We start from the raw sequence: 27,931 nt of genomic DNA, 5'->3' as shown, positions 1-27,931 counted from the left end.
TCTCCTCCCCCATGTCTCACAGCAAAAGAGGCTGTTCTGAGCATCAGCCACCCTTTTAGCAGAAACAAAAATCTGCCATTATCATAGTGTATAATTCATGACACCGTCTTCCTACAGCACGATCAAGCTGCAGAGAGTATGTGAGAGGAAAAACAAATCCTGCTGTGACCTCGGTGCCGTGCTTGCTCCTCCTGCCGCCACTTCAGCTTTTCCCCAAGTCGCACCGCTTTACCCGCAGCACTCTTAAACAGGAGCACACTGGCACGCAAGCAAGCACGAATAGCAAGGGTTTTACTGAATGACTAATCCGATATGATACCCAGCGAACAAGCTGGTAACATCCAACCACAGCCGCTCATTTCGGAGCTGCAATTTAAGAGACCCTTCGTGCGCGCGCAGGGACCCTCTCCCCCCCGCCCACCGCCACCTCCCACGGGCACGCGCCGGCGGGCGCTGCGCAGTGACGTCACGCGGCACCGGTGGAGTGACGTCACGCAGCAATGGCGGCGCCCCGGGCACACGCGGCGGGCGGCGGCCGTGGCGGGCGCACAGCCCGCAGAGCTCGCGGCCGCGCTCTCCGTCCCTCTCTGCCCTGGGCCTCCTGAGCTCGGTAAGCACAGGTGCCGGGAGCTCCCGCGTGCGCCGGCGGAGGCCGTGCCGGGCCCTGCCGCCGCTCCGGCGGCTAGTACCCGGGGTGGGCAGCGGCGGAAGCGCTTCGGGCCTGCGGGGATTTATCCGGCGGTTCTCTCTTTATCCCCAGAGGTGTGCCAGGCAGTAGGCCTGGCCTGCGGCTCTGTTTGGTTATATATGGTTAAATAAATTAACCTGCGGTTATGTTATAGGTAAATATAGTATATAAATATGATATATATAAAAACATACGTATATGTGTAGCTATATAACCACAGACTAGTATATATATAGAGAGAGAGAGAGAATCGCAGAATCAACTGGGTTGGAAAAGACCTCTGAGATCATCAAGTCCAACCCTTGATCCAACCCCACCATGGTTACCAGACCACAGCACTAAGTGCCACATCCAGTCTCATCTTAAAAACCTCCAGGGATGGTGAATCCACCATCTTCCTGGGCAGCCCATTCCAAGGGCTGATTATTCTCTTTGTAAAAAATTTCTCCCTAATATCCAACCTAAACCTCCCCTGGCACAGTTTAAGACCATGCCCTCTTGTTCTATCGCTGGTTGCCTGGGAGAAGAGACCAACCCCCACCTGGCTACAACGTCCTTTCAGGGAGTTGTAGAGAGTGATGAGGTCTCCCCTGAGCCTCCTCTTCTTCAGGCTAAACAACCCCAGCTCCTTCAGACTCCTCACAGGACTTGTGCTCGAGTCCCTTCACCAGCCTCGTTGCCCTTCTCTGGACCTGCTCCAGCATCTCAATATCCTTCCTGAACTGAGGGGCCCAGAATTGGACACAGTACTTCAGGTGTGGCCTAATATAGGATAGTATAGGCTATATAGGGTAATATATATATATATATATATATATAATAGTTGTATATATTAGCCTATATATAGAGAAATATATACAGGCTAATATATATATAATAGTTACGTATATTAGCCTGTGTATATATATCTATACAGGCTAATATATATATGTTATAGTGATATATATTAGCCTGTAGTTATATTGACATTATTAATATTTGAGTTACTAATGTCAGAGTTATATTTTTAATATTTTAAAGAAGAAAGTAAAATAATTATGCCATGGATTTCTTGTTTGTTTGCATATCATTTAGTCTTCATTCCTTTTTTTTTCTCTCCCTCTCTTTTTCAGGTAAAAAAAAGAAGGCTAGAAAAGGATGGAGATTTAGATCTTCCTTTAAAGGGAAGCAAAAAGGCATTGAAGTAATAGGAAAATGGAAAACTGTGGAAATTGACCCCAATCTATTTGCTGAGGAGGAGTTTCGAGATATAGTATGCTTGGAGGAACTTACAGAGTACAGGCTGGTAAGTTCTTCCAAAGTAGGGAAAGTAAAAGAGAGGAAGAGACAGGCTGAGAGTGCATCAGAAGAAGGCGGCAATGAGGAGGTGGAAGAACCTGTTGTCCCTCCCAAAAAGAAAAAGAAAAACAAAGATTCGAGAAGCCAAACAGATAAAGGCAATGCTCCTGATGCAGCAGAAGTTGATGTGCTGGTTGATAAAGAGGAAGAGTGTAGTGAGATAATCAAAGAAGCAAATTGTGAAGACTATGGACATGCGACTGAGAGCACATCAAGCAGAAAAGACACTCCAAAGAAAAAGAAAAAGAAGGCAGCTAAAAACAAGGCTTCTCAAGCACAGGAAGCTCTTCCACCAATAACAACTTCTAAAAAAGGGAAAAACTGGACAACAGAAGTTCTGTCTGCCTCAGCTGATCAAAAAGCTGATGTGTCTGCATGGAAGGACCTGTTTGTACCTGAACCAGTGTTGCAGGCCTTGAGCTACCTGGGGTTTAGTGCTCCAACTCCTATTCAAGCCTTAGCCTTGCCTTCTGCCATCCGGGATAATATGGATGTTCTTGGTGCTGCAGAAACAGGTACAAATCTGTTACACTGCTTGTGTGTCGCGAGCGTCCCATCTCTTCTTTAAAAGCAACCCATGGTTACAAGTTTTTACATGTAGAAGCAGCAGCATTTATACATGAGAGAAAAGCTTCTGTCTTCTGCAATTCCAACATATTAGTAAAGTTTTAAATGTATGAGTAAATTTTTAAAACTTTGTAACTTACAAACCTGCGGATGTTCCATCTATTCAAAGTACAGCCTATGCAGCTTTGAAATCTCAATCAATTTTTGTGCTTTTGACAGAAGTCTTTTTTCTCTCAAATTGTTTCTTGCTTTGGGAACAGTAGGGTGATACTCTGCAAAAGGCAGAATTAATGAAACAAGCAGGGTCATTTTTCCAGCAGCCAAACTTGTGCCCCTGGCAAGGCAAAGTGGAGAACTGGATTCCTCTGGAGATGATTCAGTGCTAGCATGGAGCAGTAAATAAACACTGGGTACAACATTAAGCGTGAATATGGCCCAGGCCATATTTGTTACAGCCTCTTTTTACTTATTGCTGTGAAGTCTCAGAGCATTATGTTCCTTCAAACTTTTTTTGCTGCTTATACCTTTGAAGTTTTGTCTTCTTTAGCACTGCAACTTTTTTTCCCCTAAAAAACTTAAAGATAGGAAGCACAATTGGAAGCTGCCTTGGTTTAAAGGCTTCCTTTGCACTCTTTTCATCTGTTCCAGTTGCCTTATCTCAGTGCTTGTCTGTAAAGTCATTTACTGCTCTCAAGCAAGAAGGTGTACTAACTAATAAGATATGCAGTCATTTGCATTTTTATTTTAATTAGAAGCTAGGTTGGTGCTATTAACTTTAATAAGATTAGAAATCCCTGCAGGGAGTGTTTTTGAAAATGGAACTGAAAATTTAAGTGGTGTTTATGTGCTGGAAAAAAGTGCCATTTTGCAGTGCTGGTAAGCAAATCCCTCTCTAGCTGCGGAATGGAAAGCATGGTTGCTGGCAGGCTGTGTTGTTGCTTTATAATTTTGCATAACCCTGAGGTAGGAGGACTGTGTTTTGCTCATTTATTCTTTCATGAGAGAAATCCAGGTTCTCTCCAGAGGGCCCAGTGGATCACTGGTGTTCCTGTAGCAACTTGAGATATATGGACAACTGTCTCTTAGGAGGTGCTGCAACTGGGAGAGGTTGAAACTCTCCAGCTGTTTTTTCTACATCCTACAGCATCACTTAGCATTGAACCTGAGGGATGAATGTGATAAGTTAAAGAACTATTAATCTTCCTTTTTTGGTAGCAACATTGGGAAGAACATCAAGATTTTGACATGGCAGTAGATCTGTGTGGAGATCAGGTGGAGGGAATGGCAAGGCTTCTTGTTTTTGCAGTGGGTCTAACCCTTTCTGTTCATTGATATGTAGAACTACTGAAGTTTTTGGTTAGGGAACCAACTTTTATCTCTCTACGATTATACAATCTAAAACCATTTAAAAAAGTGTGAATTGGCTTGAGCTGTAGTACCAAGATATACTTTTCTCCTGGTTTTGCAGGCCTGTCTGGTATGTGGTCTGTGTGTTACGAAGGTAACGTGTCCTGTGAGGTGATAATTTGTTAAATTTGTGGATGAATCTTGCCTGCAGAATAGTGCTGATTATCACAGCAATAATCTGTCTGGGTGCAGTACTGACATTTGCACCAGCCAAATTGCATTACATTTAATTCAAGATCATCAGTGTTCTTCCCCTTAAAAACAGATGTTCTGGTAATACAGAATCTTACTGTGTAAGTGTAAGTATATAAGTATGTAAGTTTATAATCTGTAAATACAGATTATAAACAATTTCTGCTTCAAGTGCAGACAGAAGTCATAAAAGACCTCCCAGACATGCAGAAAGGTGGGGAAGTGCATACGAGGAGACTTTGCAGCAGCATTGATCAGGATAATGACACTGGGCTTATCTGTTTATTAACTAATATTAAGGTTCTCCCCTAAATAGGAAAAAATCTGTATTGCTGAATTTGGCAAACCTTTATGGCTTGTGACATGAATTTAGATTTCCAGAGGACTGCTTCCCAGCAGTGGCCTATTTCAGGAATGGTGTAATAGTGTCTTGTACTCTGGATGATCAATGAACTGATACATCTGAGAACCTTAACTGGGGTCGATGTGCTACCAGGCTCTTCCTGACATCTTTAATACTGACAGATTTTTCAGAGGGGAATACGTGGCAGGGATGTAACTGGCAGTTTGGTGCCAAGAACCCCTGAAATTAAAGCTGGGAGCATTTTTGACAACCGCCTTCTCTCCAAAGTGGATTATCTGTTTTAAATCAGATTTCTGTGTTCTGATTGTAAAAATGGTACTAGATCAGGAAGTTAGGCAGTGGAGTATTTCAAAATACAGTTTCTTAGAAAGTTGTAAATACAGAACTGTAAATTGAAGCAAATCCTTCAAGTACCTTCCAGCTTGTCCTTGGCCTCATTTGCTATTCCTTTATTTGGAGAGTGTTGATCAGAACTTTCAATTAGGACATGGTATTCTCCTTACGGGCATACAGTTCTTTAAAAATATCTTGATTGCAACTGCAGCTTTTAAAAAACACTTTCAGAACAAATAAGTCTACCTGACCTGCTAGAGATTGGAAAAATACCTGTTCCCCAGGAAATATGATATTGGTGACCTCAAGGAGATGTATAAGGGGAACAGGAGAAAAGATGTGATTTCTGCAAGTTTCTGGTGTTCTAAAGATCATGAATTTGTGTCTGTTACAGTGGTATGTTTTAAGAACAGTGTGCAATTGGCTGTTGCTTTTCTCATCTTTTCAAATAAATGACTTGTTGGTCTGTGTTATTATTCTTGTTTGTTTTTTTAGGAAGCGGCAAAACGCTTGCATTTGCAATTCCAATGATTCACTCTGTGCTGCAGTGGCAAAAATCAAATAGCTCAACAACCACAAATGACAGTGTTTCTAAAGAGTCCCATCAGCATCACGATGAAACAAGTTGGGAAAATGAGGATGAAGCAGAAAAAGTAACCCATCAGCAGGCTGAAGATAGCGGAGATGAAGATGATGCATCTTCCACAACAGGCTGTGTGAAGGTTCTGGAAAATGTTGAATTTGATTCAGGTGACAAGACACAAACTGTTGGCTCCCATAAAAAGAGACCTCTTTTAGGACTGGTCCTCACTCCTACAAGAGAATTAGCTGTACAAGTAAAGCACCACATTGATGCAGTTGCAAAGTTTACAGGTATGTAGGTCCTGCAGGCCATGTCCCGGATTACACTGTGTTTGGATCTTGGCGTTGGTGTTGAGCCAGAACATGTGCCACACTTTCTTCCATAAAATCATGAAATTGCTGTGGCTTTTGAAGGGTTGGGGTTTGTAGTCACTGATGTGTGAGAATACGTGAAGATTCTTCGGTGAGATGCATGTGGAAGTAAACAGTTAATGTGAGATATTTTGCTTTAAAATGTATCTTCCTTCAAATAGCTATTGACTTGTGCTCTCACAACACAGAATGGGTACTAGATACCCAGCCACAGCTAACTTTGTCCTAGTTGTGGATAATGTAGGCTATATATAAAAAATAATTCCATTATATATTAAATTTTAAATATATATAATAATTTCAATTTTTGACAGGTCTATTAATCTTTTTATATAGCATATATAATTGTGTGTGTGTGTGTGTGTGTATAAATATATAATTTTGATGGATCAAAAAAAGAAAAGTAAGGCCATAAATTTTTAGGGTAGATCACATTGCTGGATTGTCTGACTTGCCTCCTGCAGCAGTCAAGCCATAGAGTATTACTGAGTAATATTCCTGATGAAAGCAATTCCATCCTGTTCCTTTCTCTTCCAAACCAGAAGTCAGTACATCTATTGCGTGAATGAGTGAGGACATGAAACTGTTAAGGAGGGAGAGAATTGGAAAAGAACTCACCACTTCTTCAACACCAGTAATTATTTATTGAAGAGGATATGTAGTGCATTGCACTACTTTTAAGCACATCTTCTTTAGTGTCTGTAGATCCTGCTGTGTTCATCAGTCTGCAGCTGATTACAAGGCTTATTATAACTGCTAGCCTGAAACAATCGATTTATGTCATACAGTTCTGACAGGAGCAGAGCTATTTATGTGTAAAAATCTGCTGCCCAAGTGATACATAGTTGCAGCAGCAGGAGAGAAAATGTTTTAATGTGGGCTTGCTTTATTGCCTCAAACACACTTTGAAAAAAAATCCATACCTGGAAGCATGGTGTTCCACAAGTAGTAGGGAAGAGAGATCAGTGGTAGCTTGGATACTGGAAGGGTCTTGCACAGTAGCATTGAGTTTGTCATGGGCCAGTGTATTCTTTGAAGAAGGAGGGTGAAATAAGCCATGTGTAGTCAGCTTCCAAAACTAAACTCCTTTCACTACCTCAGCAAAGTACTTAAAGCTAACTCAAGGTCTGTGCTACTATGCAAGAATCATTAATTGGGCAGGAGCTTTCTTGGTAGGATTACTCCATAGCAAACGAGCAGTCATTTAGCAAGACAAGCATTTCTCAGTCTTATTCTACGAAGTGACCTCCTGGTTATTCATAGCAGGAATATGCTTGTTCATGCAGATGTAATTGACAAAACATGACTCTGAAGTATGGGTAAACAAAGCTAACAGCTATGGATGTGTTTCTTTGTGCTATTAGAAGACAGGTGCCCTAAGAGAAAGACTACTTTATTTTTGACATCTAACTATAATGAGGATTTTTCTGTAAAATTGAGCACATTGCTGTATGTTCGATGTTACATAAACCCCCTGAATTTTCCTGACCAAAATGCTTATTGAAAGTTGCAGTATAAACTGTTTAAAATCATTGAGTGGATCTGCATAAAAACATTGACTGATAAATTAGTGAAATAAAACCTATTATATGTTCTAGGCATTAAGACTGCAATTCTAGTTGGAGGCATGGCTGCACAGAAGCAAGAACGTGTACTGAATCGAAAGCCAGAAATTGTAATTGCAACCCCAGGCCGTCTGTGGGACTTAGTTAAAGAGAGACACCCACATCTTTCAAATCTTCGTCAGCTCAGGTAAATGTGCCTTTTAGAATTGGATACTGCTGGATACTGAACTAGTCATCCTTGCACCCTGATTGTGTTTACTAACTGATTAATTTAGACTACATAAGATCACTTATTTTTTTTTTTGTCTCATAGTGTTTTATTGAAATGCACAGTGGTTATTTTGATGGAGGAAAATGTCAATTAAAGACAGTAGTAAAAGCCTGTTTTTTCAAAAACAAGTGTAGAAGGCTACTGTAGCTGCCCCAGCATACCCAGTGCTCCTTTTGGTTTTATATGCAGAACATCCCTTATGTGTTTAGCAGGAAAAGTTCTTTTTAAGTGTATCAGGTTTGTATTTATCTGCACAAGTATATTTTTACTGTGTGTTTTCTGCTTGACAGGTGCCTTGTGATTGATGAAGCAGACCGAATGGTTGAGAAAGGTCACTTCTTAGAGCTGTCTCAGTTGCTGGAAGTCTTAAATGATTCACAGTATAACCCTCATCGACAGACTTTTGTTTTTTCTGCCACGTTGACTTTAGTCCATCAGACTCCTACAAGAGTTTTACAAAAAAAGAATGCTAAAAAGATGGACAAGAAGACCAAACTAGAATTGTTAATGGAAAAAATAGGAATAAAGGGCAAACCCAAAGTAATAGACTTAACAAGGAAGGAGGCTACTGTTGAGACTCTGACAGAAACCAGAATCCACTGTAATACAAACGAGAAGGACTATTACCTATATTACTTTCTTCTCCAGTATCCAGGAAGAACCATGGTCTTTGCAAACAGCATAGACTGTATAAAACGCCTCAGTTCTCTCCTCACAATCTTAAATTGTGATCCTCTTCCGTTACACGCCAACATGCACCAAAAGCAAAGGCTGAAAAACCTGGAGAGGTTTGCTGAGCGAGAGAGGTAGGTTGATTTTCAACTTCCTAGTAGAGAAAAAAATCATGTAAAAGGTAGTGGGAAGGGAAAGCAGCTCTGTTAGAGTTGGAGCAAGCTGAGGAGGCTAGCTGGGGATATGAGTACCCGTAAGTTCGTGAGCTCAAGTTATTAACAATGAAGGATGAGGTTTCACAGGATAGTTGAGGTGATGAACTGGAGCAAGTTCAATGGAAGGCCACCAAGGTGTTCAAGAAGCACTGGCTCTGCAAGAGGAGAAACTGAAGGCACAGAGTTTGTATCGCCTGGGAGAAATACTTTGTAGGGGCCTAATTGCAGCCCTCTCATATCTTAAAAGAAGGTTGTCAAGAAGATGGAGCCAGGCTCTTCAGAGTGGTGCATGGTAGGAGGATGAGGGGTAATGGGTGTAAGTTAAAACAAGAGGTTCGGTCTACCTATGAAAAAGGGCTTTTTCTCTGTGCAGACACTTGAACCTTGGAACAGGCTGCTTGTTCTTGGAGTTTATTGAGGCTCAGTTGGATAAAGCCCTGAGCAACCTGGTCCGACCTTACAGCTCGTCCTGCTTTGAGGAGGAGGTTGGTCTAGAGATGTCCTGAGGTCCTCTGGAGCCTGAATTATCCTGTGGTCTGGCAGCTCACTGCTGCTGACAGAGCTGTCACTTGCCCTGTTTTCAGACATAGGCTTTCATGACCATCCTGCACACCTCTCTGCCTATGTCCTGGCTCTGCAGCTCATTTGATCCTCTGTAAGTCATTGAATCTCACTAAGCCATTAGAAAACTAACCATTTTTTGCTGTGTTACGATTTTGTGGGTTTAGTTAGATGAATTAGCTTTCAGGGGGTCAAGGTATCCTGGAGCAATGTAAGAGAAGGGGCAGTTGTACCTTTCAGCAGTGGTGGGCAGCCAGGGTTTACCCAGGCAGACCAGTCCTGCCAATTTAAGAAACATTGTTTCCTGCTGGTTTTGGAACAGCCTTTGGCAGGAGGGTGATGGTCTCAATACTTCCATAATCCCGAAGCCTCACAGTTTAGTCCTGCTGTAAACTGCTGCATGCTGTCTGGGAATTTGTACCTTGTTAATAGATTCAAGCAGGGAGAGCACAGGTTGAATTGCTGTGATGGATCTGCAGTATCCCTTGGCAAATGTTGTATTGATAGCATTGGCCAAGGTGGGATGGATCCCTTACAGAAACTGCAGATTGTCAAGGCAAGAAAGAAATCTATGAGACCATCTCTCATGGTGTTCTGCAGATTGCAAGCTATGGAATTTTCTCTTGTTATTTTTATTTTGAACCTTGTAGCAATAGAATATGCAGTCAGATGCCATAAAATCATAATAAATTTTCATTACCTCAAAGTAACTTGTTTCAGGTGCTGGGAGATGTTTTTAAAACAAATTGTTCCATATCCTAAGGAGAATTTTGTCTCTGTAGTAGACTATTTATATAAAAGAACAACATCTTTGAGTAGTTCATCGTATCTAGGGGTAAGGAGAAATACTAATTGTCAGAACAGAATCCTCTCCTTATATTTCTGGCTTTTAATTTACTGAGAGAGCTTATTTGAATGCAAGTTGGTAGAAGATATTTTAGCCCCAAAAAGCTGTTATTTAAATATATAATGTTATTAATGTAATTTTTCTCAACTGGTAAAACTTTTAATAACATGTCTGTACTACTGAAGGATCGGCTGTGTTGTTAATGGTATGGTCATATCAACTAAAGATATTTTTAAACCCAACCTGGGCAGTGCACTGAAAAGGGCATCAAGGGGAACATATCCCCCTTCTTCTTTAGATAGCAATTAGTTCTAATGTTCTTGTGAACTGAGAGAGAAGAAGAGCATAGGAAAACAGGATCCAAGCAAGGTAGTGAATTTCTATATTGGAAATATAGACCTGCTGAGGGTAACATTTGCATTTTTTAGTTTTATTTGAAGAATTGTTTCAAGACTGCCTCTGATGTAATAGTGAGTATCGTTTCTGTAAGGAAAAGCAGAATGTGTAGTTCCAGCAGATGATATAGTATAAATCCGTTTCTTAAACTGCTGTGGTAGGATTCTGTATTGCTGTATTTTATGTTCCTCAGCAGATGATTTACTCTTCAATTTTATGTTCATTAAATTTTGTCACTTTCTCAGCTGTGTCCTCCTGACAACAGACGTTGCAGCTCGTGGTCTTGATATTCCCAATGTGCAGCATGTCATCCACTACCAGGTTAAGTATTTTTAATGGTTTTACTTTTATTGGTTTAGTTTTGAAATAAGATCTTCATGATCCAAATCCTGAAGACTATAAAGCTATAATTCTTGATTCCATGTATAGTATAGTCCCAAGTATAGATATTTAATCATTTAACTGTCTTAGTGCTTTGTACTTAAAGATCTCATTGCTGCAGTGACTGACTGCAGTAGCTAGCACTTCATCAATGTGCGATTATATCAGAAATGGCATAACAGATATTATCCTCCTTGCTTTTTGCTTCACTTTGATATCCAGAGGTGTCAAATGACTCAGCCATATAACTCATCTCTGAGGACACATAAAATGTTTTGCTGCTTTGCAAGTGAGATGACAGAGGGTCAGAAGTTAGGAGAAATTCACAAAAGATTATGCAAGGAAGAATGCTGGATCAGAGAACAAAAAGTGTGTCAAGACATCATCTTTTTGCATTACTTTTTTCTGTTACCTGCAATGTACTATGTGTGTATAAAATGCAATATTCTTTGGCAACCTCTTGTCCAAAGCATGACAGGCTGCTGCTAGCTTTCCCTGGCAGCTTCATGGCTTCTCTGAACACTTGCAGGTCCCTCGTACTTCTGAGCTGTACGTGCACAGAAGCGGTCGAACAGCCCGAGCTGCCAATGAAGGCCTCAGCCTATTGCTGATTGGCCCGGACGACTTGATCAATTTTCGGAAAATTTATAAAACTTTGGGGAAGAGTGAAGAGCTGCCATTTTTCCCTGTTGATACCAAGTGCATGACTTCTATCAAGGTAAAGAAACAACAGTCTTTTTGGAGCCTGAGTAGTTGCTTGCTTATATTACTTACATTACTGATATGATACTACCTATCGCGTTCTTTCCAGATTTCAGGTGAAATTTACTTTTGAGGACCTGGATTTGAAAATGAAATTAGTCACATTTTCTATTTTTTTAAGCAGTATTTATGATTTCTCCATTATAACTGGCCCAAGAAATGTGTTTGAACATAAACATCACTTATGTTTTTCTTGTATGGTGTTATGTAGAGTTTCTCCTGACTAGATTTCCAAAAACAGTATAGGGAAGCGAGTATGCTTTGTGGCTGGGGAGCTGGGATGGCTTTGCTAAGTACAGTGTTTAAAGCCTCTTTTGTTAGGAACAGATTGGAGAACAGTAGCAGGTCCAGGGGTGTTCAGTGGTCTTCACCTGCCTCTACTCAGTTGAAGTAGTGAGTTGTCTGCTTTTCTTAGAGTTCCTATACTGTGAGGCCACAGCTGCCACTGAACCCTGTCAAACTAGGTATGTTCTCTTTTCTGGGTTATTGGCCATTTTAAGGAGATAGACAACGGTTAGGGTTTACAAAACAATGTGTTTTAGAAAGCATCTAGTCACTGCAGATTTTCTACTTCTTGAATAAGAGACCATTTCATGTCTCAGCATTCTCTTAATGTTTTGAGTGATATCAGCTATGTAGGAATGGGACATACTTAAATACTGGATTTGAAAGGAATTCAGGGTTGGAATGTCTGAATGTTGCACACTCATTGAGAACAAGGGAGAATGCAAGCAGTCAGATAATGCGGCAGCTATCTTCCTTATAGTATTCTGGTTCAGGCTTATCCAATTGGCTTGGACAGAGCCCAGGGTTTACCCCAGTGGCAACAGCACTATCCTCACCTTGGGAATAATGTCAGCAAGTTTCAAAGCCCAGACTTGCTGCAGGTAGGGTATTTAGCATGAATCTTTCAGGAGATGCAGCTTTCTGAAAGAGAAAGAAAATCAATAAATGCTTCTACAGACTTCTTTTTATCCTCTTGGTAGTAATGAAGAGAATCTGATTTCCTTCCCCCCCATCTCCTCTGCTGCCCCCTTACACCCACTAAATATTTCTGGCTACTGAAAGAAATCTGTTGTTTTTTAAGAGTGTTTCTTCAGAGGTTCTTTCTGTGTTTCTTGCTGAGTATTCTTGGCTCTTATCATGCTCTGTCAATTAATGAGCAAATAAATATTGTTTCCACACTTCAATTTTCCTGCTACCATCTCACGATCTTCTCTCCTATCTGTAATAGTACTCCTCTTCCCAGAAGAGATGTCTTTGTAATTGTAGTTGCAGGACTTGAGCCTCAGAGTCCCTTTGAACAGTCAGGTCTCCTTTACACTTACTGGGCTTAATCACAGTCACTGTAGTTAGGACTAATAGTGCTGCTGGTTCTGTATGTCTGTCCCTTTTGCACACTCCTTCCCTGTTTCTGTATGCCTTCATCCAAGCTCAGAAAAAGTCTGAAGGGGTTTCACACTTGGAAGGAATAGACTGGTTGAACCAGGATAGAGGATAGACCTAAAGAGAACTTAAATTTTGCAAAGATGGAAAAACTGTTTAAAATTTCTTGTAGTGATCTTAGAACTGACTGATTTAGTAGTTTATGGCACATTTAATTTCTTCTCTCTCTGCATCTTTACTATTGTGGCAGTTCTGGCTGGTGCTGTTACTGTGTAGCACCAGACTATTCAGTTTCCTGCACAGGGTTTGTTTTGTACAGTTGCAGGCACATTCCAAACAGCAGAACTTGCTGCTGGTTGATTATTATTTATTGTTAGTGTAGAGTTTCTTTCCACAGTGAATTAGTTATTTTTTTTGGCCCAGCTGGAAGGCTGCAGGTCAGGTTAGATTTGCTGGACATCTTTGTTCCACCTGTGTGCAGCTGGGAAGGACAGGACATTCTGTCCTGTGCCTAACCAAGATCCAGGTGCGTTCCTTAAAACATGAGTTGTTCCTTCCATATGGCCTGCAGGAGTTAGTGAAGGTAGTGGCTGCCCCTTACTGCTGAGTCTAGTAACTCTGAGATCTGTACTATGTAAATATGTAAGTTGGAAATTATGGGTATTTGAATCATGATTTGTTCTTGATGTCTCTCAAGTGTTTGTAATGATTTGTTTATAGAATGTTAACATTCAGGTATGTTTAGTAGTTGAGATGTTTTAGAAGCCAGATTCTATCGTGGATCTGAAGAAGTAAAACACTAGCAAATTATGACGTCTTTGTTATGCAAGGCATCTCCTGGAACATGGGTAGGGAACCAGAGTGTCTCTGTACCCCAGTTGCATTGTAATGCATGCTCTCAAACACTGATTCTGCTAAAGTACCACACATTTAAACCTGATCAAAATGTCTAAATGTATTTTTGTTGCAGGAGCGGATGAATTTGGCAAGGCAGATTGAGAAGGCAGAATTTTTCAACAGTCGGGCAAAGCAACACAACTCCTGGCTCCATCAAGCTGCAGAGGCTCTTGAGATGGATCTTGATGATAACATGTTGATGGGCAAGTAGAAATGTTTGTCTGTGGGTGTGCTCAGTTGTTCCCACAGTGCTGGTGTCTGGAAGAAGCCTCACCATGGCAGAGAAACTTCAAATTGTGCAGAGCAGAAGGGGAAGGAAAGGAGTGTCGTTAGTATGTGGTGTTACTGGTGTTTTCAGGATGATTGTGCAGCAGTAGTGCTGAAGCTGAGGGAGTGAGGTGTGACAGTTATGGCAAGTCACAGACAAGTCTACATGTCATAGGACAAGAACTGTTTAGCTTCTGGCAAGTATTTCAGAGTATTTCAGTATGTCCTGATTGAGTCTTGTCCCCCCTGTGTCAAAGAAAAAGCTGTTTCCTCGCTTCTGCTTGTCTCTCCCTGTAGTCAGGCATCAGGACAGGAGCCTGACAGCTCTGTGTGGGAACAGCTAGGAAGTGCTAGGAAACACCAAATATTATGTGAGCCTCATGTAGGTTGAGTTGTGTGGGCAAAATGGCCAATACATATATTCAAGTTGCTGAGGTTTTTGGTGGTGTGTTAGAAGTAAATAATTTCTTATATTTTATAAATTAAATGTTTTGCAGGCTGTGCCTGAACATGTAGGGCTGTTGCAATTGTGGGTGCCTATTAGCTCAGTGCCATGAAGTTTTGTAATATTTAGATGCACTGTAAAGTGCCACATTGTGTTTATATTTTAGGAGCTGAAGGTGTCATTTCCTACCAATTCTTTGAAGGCAGGCTGAATTAGAGGTGCTGCAGAGGTCACTTCAGATGAATCTGTCTCTAACCTGTTAGCTGCTAAATATGAAGATGCCTTAATTTCGAAATATGTTTAGATTTATTTATTTATTTATTTTATTCATGGCTGGACTAGCTGATTCTCAACCACTTTGCAAGCAAATGCTAATCGTCTCTGTTTAAATTGTTCAGGAGTGCTTTCAGATAATTAGCACTCTGCTGTCTTGTTTTGACATAATCTGAGTATGCTGTGCTTTGTAATGAGTTTCAAAACAGCACATCCAGTCCAAGTAAGTTGGGGCTCTCAAGTGAAACATTTTGTAATTGCCATCCAGAAACTTGCCAGCTTCATGCTGTACTCAGTCTCTGATTCTTCTGTAGCTTGTTGGAGACCAATTAAAATCTCAGTCATACCTCCCATAAATGAAATGCCTCTTACACAGTTACAAAGGCTTTAGTAGTGCCCTTTCAATTTTACCTTACAACAACTTTGATTTTGTTTTTCTCTCCATTTCAGACCTCTGACCCTATTAACTGTCTCAAATCTTTTCTATGCCCTTCTTTATTGTGTTATTAAATCTGAGAACCTCATTGCTTTTTATGTATAAAGAGGAAAGGACTTCCTGGTTTACAGGTGCTGAAATGAGGCATGTGTAAAGTAACAAAATACAAAGAAGAAGCTCCTGCCTGAGCTAGAAGCCCTGGATGAATGCATACCTTATCTTCTGGGGCCCCCTTCCCTTTGTTCCTCAGTCTGTTCAGGGTTGAGAGCCAGCTGAATGATTTAGTAGAATGATACCTGGGCTATGGTTACTCAGTAGTCGAGATTCTTCTTGATCTCGTTATCCTGTGGACAACCTGGGTGATCTGAAAGTGACACAGATGACTGGAAGACTGTGTGGGAGTGACCTTGTTAGAGAGAGAAAGCTGAGATTAACATCTGCACTTCTCACTACAAAGGTCTGCAATGCAAGTTGTTCTCTTGTTGTAACGTTCTGTATCTTTGATTTCTGCCCCAAGGAAGAAAAGCTAATGAGCAAGAAGAAAGCCAGAAGCAAAAGATGCTGAAGGGAATGAAAAAACAACTGAAACATATGTTGTCCCAACCACTCTTTAAAGTCCTTATGAAAACCAAGTACCCAACACAGTCTGGAAGACTGCTCCTGCCTCAGACATCAGTGGGCATTTCAGCTCTGAGTACTGTGTCCAAAAAGCAAGCCAAGAAGAAGAAATCAATAAAATTAGATAACTGAGCAAGATCACTCAGTGTGACAGAAGCAAGAACTATCCTCCTCAAGGCTGTCAGTACTTATGGAGGAACTCAGCTAGAAAACAGATAGTATAAGAATGTTGCCTGTGTATTGGTTGTGCAGGTACAAACCAAAATGTTGGTTTAAAGGGCTCAGTTAACACCGGGTTAGTTACTGTTGAATCTTGTCTTGGATCTTGTTTTTCTATGTTCTTATTTTTTCTTAACTCTCTATATTAATAGAAGTTAATTATTTTTCACATAGTTCTGATAATTACTCCGTTTTGTGAGATGGGTAAAAGTTAGTGGGTAGAATTCACTGTGGGCATAGTCTAATGATAAAACTTGATTTGAATTGTAATGTCTTTAAAGGACAGGGGAAGGTCAGCTGTATATAGTGCGAGTACAATCTGAGCTGGTGGTGATGGGAGGTTTGGCTTTTTCTGCAGCCAGCTCAGTGAGAAAGGCAGCAAATAGAGTTAGTGTTACCAGCAAGTCTACAATTCTGCTTATGGAAATGTCTCCCAATTTTCTTTCTCCTCTGATAATACTCTGTTCTGTTCTCCACTGGGTTTAATTATCTTAATTCTATATTAATTTATGTGTTCAAATGTGCAAAAAAAAGTAAAGAGGGCAACAGACCAGGACAGACTTTGGAAGATGTGTAGATTTTTGAGGAATAAGCATTGCTACTCAGTGTTTTTTTAATATTGGAGTTAAGCCTGTATTTGAAAACATGTTAGAACCACGATCTTTGCTTTAATAGAAAAGATTATGTTATGAAATGTCACTTTTGAAGATTGCTTCCTGATAATTATGCTTTTAAATCATTTTAACCTGACCCAGGCAAGTATTTTTTAAAATTATTTTTAAAAATATGTCAGAAGAATATATTGTGAATTTTTGTTAAATTGTATCTGCTATAAAACCCTAAGTCTGTGTCTGTTTTCAGTCACTTGAGATTTCTAAATCCCTCATAGCTGATCCTGTCTGCACTTAGCAGGCAAGGAAAGGGGAAAAGCACCCAAAAGGTAAGACAGTGGAATCTGTATTGGTGAGAGGACAGGTCACCCTCACCTGCCAGCTGTGGATAAGGCTGAGTTTTTGTGTCTTAGGCAGTATGGAACCAGTGTTACTGTCATGATAGGAAGCACCAATTTACTCAACTACTTAAAGAAATTTGTCTGTGGAGTTGAGTGCCCCCTCCAACCACTTGCAGGTTACGTGAGAATAACAAAGTCTTCACTCTTTCATCTATGTAAGTAATTGTAGGCCCCCCCATCCCCATCTTTGGAGGGCTTTTCTCTTGCTCCCATGCATTACTGAGGAAGAGCCGTGACAATTTAATCATAAGCATACAGAGCTTATCAGTTATGTCTGAGACATGCAATGCACTATTTGTCGCACGCCCTTGGGAGCAGAGGGGGATGTTTTGAGGGAGAAGAGATGGTAAGATTCTGTTTCCTCACTCATGTGAAGAGGCACATTTTTGGAGTAATGTGACATCTGAAAAATAAAAGCAATTTAAAGACAGTTCCTTGTAAGGAAGCTGAAAAAAAGAACTGAAAAGACAAGCAAGCCCTTATTTCTGTGCCATTTTAATCACATTTTTACATTATGAAAAGGCAACTTGCATTGGTTTTGCATCCCTGATGGGTTTGAAGACCAGGTGGACCTTTTCTGTGTCTTATGATATATTTCTGTTTACAATTCATCAACAAAATCAAGTCTGGATCCTGACAATACAGCTCAGCATCTCCTGCCTGCCTGAAAATCTGCATGAGGTAGGAATTTTGGCAGGTTTTGATTCCATGAGATTGTGAGGTGAACTGAGTTGGGGGACAGTGAGAGTATTGTTATTTCCTCTCTATTATTGCCATGAAGTTTTTCAGCTGGTTCTATTTCCCCGTGTTTAACAATCTAGTTCTCACACTCACAGTCTTCCCCAAGACAGAGCATGGCACTTATGCCCTCCTTACAGCCTTCATGAATCATGAATGTTGGAAAAGACCTCCAAGATCATCAAGTCCAATCTTTGACCTAATGCCACCACGCCCACTAAACCATATCACGAAGTGCCATGTCCACTCATTTTTTGAACACTCCAGGGATGGTGAATCCACCACTTCCCTGGGGAGCCTGTTCCAGTGCTTGATGGTTCATGTTTGCTTGTGGGACATGCTGTTGTGCCAGTTTTATTCTGCAGCCTCTGAGTTCAGTGCTCTGCATGAACTCTGGATGCTTAAATCTACTGATGCTGCCCCCCACAGGAGCTCAAGCAGAGTTTGGAACCTAAAAATATCTCGGTGTCTTAAAAAGAATACTTGTCTCGAACTCTGAAAGCTGTCTTACAACTGCCTGTTTTGCCTTGTTTTCTTACACCCTGCGTCCTCTACCTAGATCAAAAACCTCATATTTGCGTTAGTGAATTTGAAGAAGTTATTAAACAATAAATTGGAAAATATTACCCCGTAGCTGTCCCATGCCCATGTGAACTAGGTTATTGCAGGAAGAGAGGAAGGCAAGGCAGAATGTTTTACCCAGCTCTGATTTGCACATGTACCACTGGTGCAAATTAGACATGAAGAATTTTACATCAAGTCCATATGGGCAGCTTAATCTTAGTATTTAATGAAACATGTAGTATCAAATGGTTTCTGTAATGCTCTGCTGGCACAGCAGTTACACTGAAGCTTCAAACAAGTAATCTTGGGGTTTTGTGGCCGCTTATGTCTGCTAAAACACCCATTAATTAAAGGACTTACTAAGTCTATTTAAGCTGTCACAGCAACTTTCAAGCAGATTAATAAAAACATGAGCTCAGCGGAGTAGTGGTAGGGTACAAGCTGATACAGAGCAAGAGTAACCAGTACTACCTAACAGAAAACTGAAACCCTAATAGCTTGTGAACATTTATTTTTATTTTCCAACTGCATGGGGCTGGTTGACCTCATCCCTGTCACAGAGTTCCTGGTCTGTCATACTTCTATCAAGAGAAGGAAGAGTCCCTGCAGTTTAAGGCATCTGCTGAGGAGATAGTTTGGACAGGATCTCGCATATTAGACAGGAGAGTTTCCTGACATCCCCCATGCCTTTTCTTTCTCTCCTCCCCTGTGTTAATAAAACAGCAAGTTAGCAAAGCAGAAGCTGGAGTGCTGCCTTGCCATATGCCAGGAGCCCAGGCACACACTGGCCATGTGGCACAGGGGAGGTAATTTGCACCTTCCTCAGAAAGGGTCAGGTATCATGTGCTTAATGCAATCAGTCCCTGTGTCCAGGTCCCTAAGGGAGAGAGTAGACAGGAAATGGACACTTTTTTACCATCTCACTTCATACTGCCTTACACAAGGAGGAAAATCTGGTAAGAAATCCTGTGCTTTCTTGGGTGTTAAAACACCCACTGCTTGTCCTGTGCTAGCAAGATGTGGTTTTTTGGGTGCCTGAGCTATTCCAGGTTTTTTGATGAATGACTTGGTAAAGGAGGGAGCTCAGAAGATCATGATTTGAATGACTAGTAACAGACTGATAATGTGGCAAGCAACAATATGTAAGTAATACCCAATAGTCATTTCAGAAAAGTAGGATGATGTCAGTGGTCATAGGATCGGGGAGTGGGAGGGTTCTGTAACCCTCTAGATCCCTTACATGCCCCCTTTTGATACTTCGGCAGATGTTGTCTGATTCTGGCCTGTGAGAGATTTTCTATTTCACCTTCTTTTTGTGAAAGATATTTCAAGGCTTCAGTCTTTTCGCGAGTCAGTCATAAGCTCCTCCTGGGGTTGGCCTCAGAGTGAGTAAAAAAGAGAAAAATAATCTGTCGCTCCTGCGGCAAGTTCATTGGCCTGGGGAAGCAAGTGAACAGAGCTGCTATGCTTGTTTGCCTTGGAGCTCAGCATCTCTTGCTGTGAAACTGGAAGAAATTGTAGCCAGTTTCCAGAGCAACCAACTTAAGATGGTACAAATTGCCAAATTTCTGTAGGTGAGAGCTGCAGTTAGAGAACACAGACCCAAAACCTGAGTTGGAAAAGCAGAACGGGCACTACAAATTACTTATGGGCTTTGGTACCATTGGGCTAATTAGAGGTCTGATGTTCTTTTAATATTGATATAATTATATCAGTCTAATTAGTAGTGTGGATGATTTTTTTAGGAGTAAAGTTTGTTTTCCTTTCCTCATGACAATACCTTGAGCAGTATAAGCTGACAGGTGTTATGGATTTACACACACAGGCCACCGTAACAGGATGTATGACTCTAGGATCCACTGATTAACATAAAGTCCAAGTGATGGTTTCCAATTCCTCTTCTGTTAGTTCTCAGGTTACAGCTTGAGTTTGGTGTCTACCCCAGATCATGCCCCTCAGTTATACCCATACCACCCATCATTCAATCCACAAATCTAGTCACTTAATTCTGGTTAGTGGTCTCCTGATTTCTTATTGTTTTTCACTGTTGCTGGGCTGGCCTTCTGAAGCTACTTCATTCTCTTGGAATTTTTTCCTTGGTCCTTGTGTTCTAGAAAACAAAGGGAACCAAAACATATATACAAGAAAGGGTTTAATATCTGAACTGGAGTAACCATTTTAGTATCTTAAGGTATACAAGACAATCCAATAATAAAAAAGGTTGAAATCATCTGGCCCTCTTCTTGCAGGTGTTTTTTTATCCCCAGTACAAATTTGGTAACTTGTTCATCTAAGTCTGGTTGTAACAGGGACAAAGGTTGCAGATACAGTCAAGTGCCTGCCAAAACATTTCTGCTGGTGACAACCCCAGAGGGTGGAAAGAAGTATTTCTAATACCCCATAGCACTATTCCTAGAGGCCATCATCTCTCCATGTGTTTTATCGTGAAGCCACATAGCCAAAGTCATTAAATACTTTCTCGGTAAAATGGACTGTCTCCCAGTAGTCCAAATTACAGTTTCATCTTTCACAGCCTCACAACTTTTCCATTGAGCCCATTCTTCCAGGGTATCTTCTGCCTATATTTGGGCTGGATTATTGATTTCTGGTCAACCATAAGCAGAGGGAGTTATTGTGGTGGCACACTCATTATAGGTTGGTGGGCAGCAGCTTTAGTGGCTTTAGCTGCCAATTCATTATTTGTTCCCCTTTTGCTGTATCCTTTTGTATGAGCTGGACAGTGTAGTACAGCAATTTCCCTTGGAAGCTGAATCGCTCTCAACAGCATTCAGATTTCAGTTCCATTAGGAATACTCTTTCTTGCTGAGGTAAGAAAACTCCATTCTTTCCGTAGCATACCCATTGCATGACACACTCCAAAAACTTATTTGCAATAATAATAAATGCGGCTGATGTCCCCACCAGGCTGCTCTTGCTAACGCAGTTAATTCAGACCCTTGGGTACTCATCAAGGCTTGTAGAGGTTCTGCTTCAAGTACTTCTAGGTTTCTTCATACTACGTAGCCCATGTATCATTTTCCATTCACATAGTGTAAAGATCTGTCAGTGAAAAGGGTTAGATCTGAGTTCTCTAGAGGCTGATCCTGCAGATCTTCCTGTATGCAGTTGGAGTGAAACACTACCTTAGCACAGTCCCAGTGGGGCTCATCTTTGTCAGGAACAGACAGTAAAATTGCTGGATTCAGAATATTACATCTTTTTAAAGTAATATTATCCTAATTTAAAACCATTAATACATAGTGATGTGCCCTTTGTGGCATGTTATGCTTGCATAACATGTTGCTTAAAAATCAGTTTTACTTCATGCTGGACATACAGGGTTGTTGGGTGACCCGGGGTTAGTGGTCTGCTTCTTTCTGTGATAGTCACTGTTCCTGCTGTTGCTTTCACGCAAGTTATTCCCGCCCCTACAGGATCCAGTTGAGCTGAGTGCTAAGCCACAGGGCGGCAGTGTGACCCCGTGCTATTGAGTAAGGGCTGCACTCACTACTCCTTTGTTCTCACGCACCCATAGTGCAAAAGATTTGGATTAATCCAGCAATCCCAGTGCCAGAGCAGAAGCTAAAGATCCTTTTATACTTCGGAAATCCTTTTCTCTCTTGGGACTCCACTGTATAGGCTCCACTCCCTCTGCCTTGGCAGCTTCTGCCCCAGGACCCAGAGTCTGCAGTATCCTACTGTGCCTGAAAATCCTCACAATATCTTTCAAGTCATCTTTAAGCAAATAGGATAACATTATAGGAGACCCAGTGAACCCTTGGGCAAGAGAGTCCATGTTAGTTGTTGACCTTTCCACATAAAAGCAAACAGATACTGGCTGTCTTCTACTGCAGGAATACCAAAACCTGGAGGTACCCCTACCCAGATCATGCCCCTCAGTTACACCTGTACCACCCATCGCTCAATCCACAAGTCCAGTCACTTAATTCTGGTTGGTGGTCTCTTGATTTCTTACTGTTTTTTTTTGTTGCTGGCCTGGTCTTCTTTTGAAGTTACCTCATTCTCTTGAAATTGTCTCCTTCATCCTTATCTTCTTCATTTCACTCACATCTGCTGGATTCAGCTAGTTCTGTTAGCAGCCTTAGTTTTCTCAAAAAGCTTACTCTCAGTTGCCTCTTGTAGCCCAGAGCTTCATGTGCTTTAGTTACTAGTGCTAAGCAACTAATGCTAAATGAGTCTATTTAGAGAGAATAGTTAAATCTCTTCTATAACACAGGAATAAGGTACAAGGTGTAATATATTACTGCTTCTTACAGTGCTACTTCTAAGCTGGCTCAAGTGACGTCATTGCCATTGTCTCAGTTCTGAGAGGACCTCACAGTGTTGTTTTCTTGGCAAGTTAAAAAAAACTTGTGAGAATTAAATTTGCTGAAATATTTCTCACTAATTTTCTTTCTTTTCTTAGGTTTTCAAAATCTCATAAGTTCCAGCTGGGAAAAAAGTTTATTCTTACACATATATACATGTATAAACACAACTTAAAAGCAAAGTATGTCACTTTCATCACAGAAGCTTTCAAAACTCTATTTTCTAGTGGTTCAGTTATATGTGTGTATACACATAGACACAATGTGACCTTTTAGCCAGTTAAACTACATATATAAGAACAAGTACTGTCATTAGCTCCCTTGACTCAGGAGTTCTTTGTCTCATTAAAGAAATGAAGTATTTGTTTACCAAATGATAAACAAAAGGGAGCTGGAAAAATTGTTGCCATCACAGATTTCAAAAGAAATAAAATCTCAGTGTTCTGTCTCCACTATATCTCAGCCAAAAAAAATGCACCTTCCGTTAAGCCTTTAAACAAGATTCCTGATATGGTCTTACCTTTTTTTTTCCTATTGCCCACCCAAGGACAACAAAAATTAAATTGATTCATTGGCAAAAAAGAAAAAAAAGAAGAGAATCAAGACCTGATATATCAAGTTAAAATTCCCTGTTGTTTTCTTCTATTTCAAATATGATCAATGAGAGAACAAAGGTGAACATTGAGTAACATTTATCAGGGACTGTTTAATTAGAAAAGGGTACCACCATTTATCCCAAAATTTCTCTCTACACAAAAATCTGGGTGTTACAATAGCCAGGGACAACTTTCTGCTTGGAATAAAGAAAAAGTTTGCAGTTTCCATTATACTGCATTCACATTATACTGCAATTGCCTTATCAGAACAAAAACCAAATAATGAACCAAAAACCTGGACTGGGAAAGCTGCCTCTTGTAAGGCATCATTCTGACTGAGAAAGGTTTATCTACTGTATATCAATGGAAACTGTCTTTGTTACTCCTGCGTTTTAAGTAAACTATTCCTTATACACAGATGGTGAAACCAAAACTCAGTTCTCAATGAATGATGCCTCCCAGAGCTGGGTTATGGTGCAAGAACAAACAGCCATGAGACACTGGTTCCACTGCTGGGCAATTGATGCAATAAATAAACATTCCTGCTCTTTAGCATACTTATATTTATGACCATTTCATATGCTCTGAAAAGCAAGTCAGGCAATTGAATATATGGCATTGTTTCCCCAACAGAGGACTAATGGGCTGGACACAGGTACACGCAGGGCTGGTAAATGTGCTTTGCTCTACCAAATGGCCAAAGCAGAGGAAATAGGGAGGAGGGAGTTCAAGAAAAAAATTTTTGTGACCTTGCAATTGCTAGAACTGCATGTTCTCCCTCTCTGTTTTGTTTTTAAGCTATCAACATAATTTTTCAGATGAGTTAATGTGAAAAGTAAACACTCATTTAGAAAAATTGATTAAATACCTTTGAGTGTGTGGGGGGGGAACTGGATTCAAGTGACAGCCTTATAAGCAGTGCTTGCTAATTCCTGACAGCTCTCATTAGTTACTGATCCAATACTATTAGTACAGCCAGAACTGCCAGGTGCAGACCAGGCTCCTGTGTGCCATTGCTTAACAAGCATTGAGCAAAAGATTGTTCAAGTCCCCTAAGTCTGAGCCTGTTTGGGTGCCAAATCGTTCGTCATTTTAAAACCCTGTTTGTTCAGCAGGCTGCGTGGTGTCTAGGGGATAGACAGGCATCTTCCTCAGTTACTATCTGGTGAATGGTGAATATCAGGCATTGTGTTTGTGTGCCCTTTGCACAAAAATTCCGTGATCCTTCAAAAACTTTTCTCAAGTTTTAGGAGGAAACCATCAAATTCAAAAGGCTGCAGCTGTTGTGAGTAGTAAACAGATCTCTGCATTAGCCACTGGCTTTATCCATCCTAGCAAGTCTGATAGTACATTTTTGCTTAGCTAGCACTGAATTTTAAGAAAAAAAATTCACTTTGCTGTTGGATTATAAAGTGCACAGCACATTGTAGCAGTGGATGCATTGGGGGGTAAATCTAGTACAGTGATTTAACTCCCTTACTACTTTCACACAGAGATCTCTTATGAAGATACTGTTTTGTCCCATATACAAAACTTGACCAGAGTGACACTGCTGCACAAGCCATGGTTATCCTTCTTGTGCCTTCTCCTTGCAAGAAGGAAATGAAATCCCTTAAGATGAAAGGAAGAACCTTGCTCTCCTCTTCAGCATCTTGTGTCTCGAAGTCTCTCGCCACTGCATGTAGTTACCACCCAACTTTGTGCCCTGCTTCCCTAGGCATTATCACAATAACAATCACTCTCTCTTCTTTTCATTTGCAGCTTTCCTCATATTTATTTATTCAACTATTGCACTAAAAGCAAGTTTTGACAGGTGTTGCACTGCAGTGATTGAGGAGACAATGAGAGGTCCTGAAAGATGATAAATACTCATAACATCTACATTACTGATAGTTCGCTTCATGGAAGCAATAATGGAGCAACATCTAAGATGCTCTTTCTTGTTAACATGATTTTAAAAAAAAGTCACAATAGGACAGTGCTGTTTGAATTTTAGCCACTAATGCTAGGAGATTCCTACTCTGGGTGATGTATTTTCCTTCAGTGTCTTCCTCTTTCAAGCAAAATGCTCTGGAAAGCATTTTTGGAAATTTTCATCTCTGGAAAGAGCTTCTTTATTAGCCCTTTTCCCAGCATGCAGGAGCATGTTAAAAGAGGGATTAAGCTTGGCCTTTCTCCTGTTAATCCAGTGCTAACGCAATAGCTATTTATATTGCCGAAACCTCCCACATTTATCTCCTGGGCAGCTGGAATACCTTGCTGCTGAGCAGAGCGAAACGCTGTCTGCTCTTCCCGTCTCCTTCCCACCGGCAAGGGCTGTGTCTGGCCTGCGTAGGCCACTATCCTGTCTCCTGCAGGAGGCAGCAGTCTCCATGTTTCAGAGTGTACTGATCCTCTGCAAACATCAGAGAGGACCTGTTCTGTAATCCTTAAACCTTTTTTTTGTCTTCTGAAGTTGTGCAGATATGATGTCAAATAAAATGCTCTATTGCTTTTATTGGATTGGGAAAAGGATTCAAAATTCTGGTGTCTTGCTTAAACAGTTAATAGTAAAATTCAGACTAAATGAAATTGATGGATTTGGGGAGGGATTATTTAAGGTTGTTTTTTGGTTTTAGTTTATTTCTTTCCTCTGTGCTGTGGAGTATGATGACTTTTTAGATGAAAACATAGAACCACAGAATTGCTTGGGTTGGCAGGGACCTTAAAGATCATCAAGTTCCAGCCCCACTTCCATGGGCAGGAAGACCTTCCAAAGACCAGTATCTAAAGGGGCCTACAAGAAAGCTGGAGAGGAACTTTTTACAACGGCATGTAGGGATAGGACAAGGGATAATGGCTTTACACTGAAAAAGCATAGATTTAGATTAGATATTAGCAAGAAATTCTTTACTGTGAGAGTGGTGAAGCACTGGAACAAGTTGCCCAGAGAAGCTGTGGATGCCCCATCCCTGGAAGTGAGCAAGGCCGGGTTGGACGGGGCTTTGAGCAACCTGCCCATGGCAGGAGGGGCTGGAGCGAGATGATCTGTAAGGTCTCTTCCAACCCAAGCCACTTAATGATTCTATGAAATAACTGACCAGCATTCATCTCTCGCCGGTGTATAATGCCGCAAAGACCGCATGCCTATGGATGCAATAGAGTTTGTGCGTCTTCCGTGTCACATATATCTTCACCCAGCTAAACTCACGTGCAGTTAGCGAATTCATCACTTTCCAGACTGTTTTTGCCGCAGCCCTGGGCTGCTCCAATGGGACATGTCGGCAGTGAGGCGGAGCAGACGCTGGGTGGCACCGATGCGCTGGGAAAGCAGGAGACAGCCTGGGCTGGTCTGAGCCTCTTGCATCCTCCCCTCTCCCAGGAGCCAGACTTGGGCCTCTGCAGCCAAAGAAACATAAGGGACTGTGACCAGAGTAATTGTGAACCACCAATGTAATTTCCTGTATTCCATTAGCCTCCAGGAGTGGTGTCCCAAGTCAAGTTTACATATCTGTAAATCTTGCGTTGCCTCTTTTACTTGGCCCGAACTTGCACTTTTTTGGTAACTCATTTATCTCAGCAACAAAGATGATGAAGCAGACTAGGCTTTAACCTCACTTAAATCCTCAGAATCTGTCAGTCCCGGGGATGACAATGATCGAGGTTGTCCTTTAAGTCCACTCCAGTGAAGCAAGCTGAAAGAAACTGGAAAACTTCTGGACAAAACCATGGTGTGAAGGAAGCAGATGTGGGTCTTGACAGCAAGGATGGGCATTTTGTGCTCGGATGGACAAATCCTGTTACTGTCCCAAAGCTGTTCAGACACAGCAGTTCTGGATTGTTTTCCTTATTTGCCTCCTGCCTGAAACAAGGATTGTTTAAGTCTTTACGCTTTTGTCGGTAAATGGTCTCAGCAAATGCTTTTTCTGGGTTTTTCCTTTGGGAAGCTCACTCAGATGCTTCAATCATTGGTACTTACACTCTGTAGATTCCTAATTGTGATGCTTACGCAGGCTGAGACCAACTCTCCATTTATACTGGTTATCTGTTTGTAGATCTTCATGGCCCAGCAGTTGGGCTGTGGGAATCTGGGTGTGTGCAATGGGGCTGCAATGGGGCAATCCACAGGCACGACCCATGGGTGACATTGCTACCCTCTTTTGGGCTGCCCTGAAGGAGCTGGAGCAGCTGAATCCCAGTTTGCTCAAGAGGGTAATGACCTGGGCTGGCATTAAAAGCATGTCCCTGCAGTGGGCAATGATGAGCAGCTGAAGGCAGGAATCTCCATGGTAGCTGGAAGAAGGTGGTGGGGAACTGTAGGTGAGGAATAGAAGCACCTGGTTGCCACTGTCCTGCACCCAGAGCTGCTTGAGGCCAATGCAATTTGGTTGCATTTTACACAATGCACAGGCAGGTGCAAAGAGGTGAAATGAAACGTTTCTGAGTTTTGTCCTTCCAGGGCTTCTGATTTCCACGAGAGGAACCAAGTTCAGCATGGGCACCATTCTGCCCTTGTAAACCTGTCACAGAAAGAAAGACTACAGCAACTCCAAACATTTGATTTTCTTACAGAAAAGGGGCTTTAGGTGGCCTAAAGAAGAAAAAATTAGAAAATAAAAATTGTGTGTGGCAGTTTACAGTTTTAGTTGAAATTATTTCA

At 41.2% G+C, this 27,931-nt stretch overlaps 1 protein-coding gene across 1 annotated transcript; it reads left to right on the top strand.

The window, feature by feature from the left end:
- Positions 1–312: 312 nt before the first annotated feature.
- Positions 313–17,206, top strand: DDX24 (DEAD-box helicase 24). Its single transcript, XM_018082141.3, has 9 exons — positions 313–610; positions 1,801–2,541; positions 5,385–5,762; positions 7,442–7,595; positions 7,970–8,485; positions 10,616–10,691; positions 11,281–11,469; positions 13,870–13,999; positions 15,735–17,206. Exons 1-9 carry the CDS (start codon positions 313–315, stop codon positions 15,965–15,967), a joined length of 2,715 nt encoding a protein of 904 aa, XP_017937630.2. The 3' UTR covers positions 15,968–17,206.
- The last annotated feature ends 10,725 nt before the right edge of the window (positions 17,207–27,931 follow it).

This window comes from Manacus vitellinus, unplaced genomic scaffold (genome assembly GCF_001715985.3).
Source record: "Manacus vitellinus isolate BGI_N305 unplaced genomic scaffold, ASM171598v3 scaffold_6_pilon, whole genome shotgun sequence".
NCBI lineage: Eukaryota > Metazoa > Chordata > Aves > Passeriformes > Pipridae > Manacus > Manacus vitellinus.
Note: the sequence above shows the minus strand (reverse complement) of the source record. Positions and strands in the feature narration are given on the sequence as shown.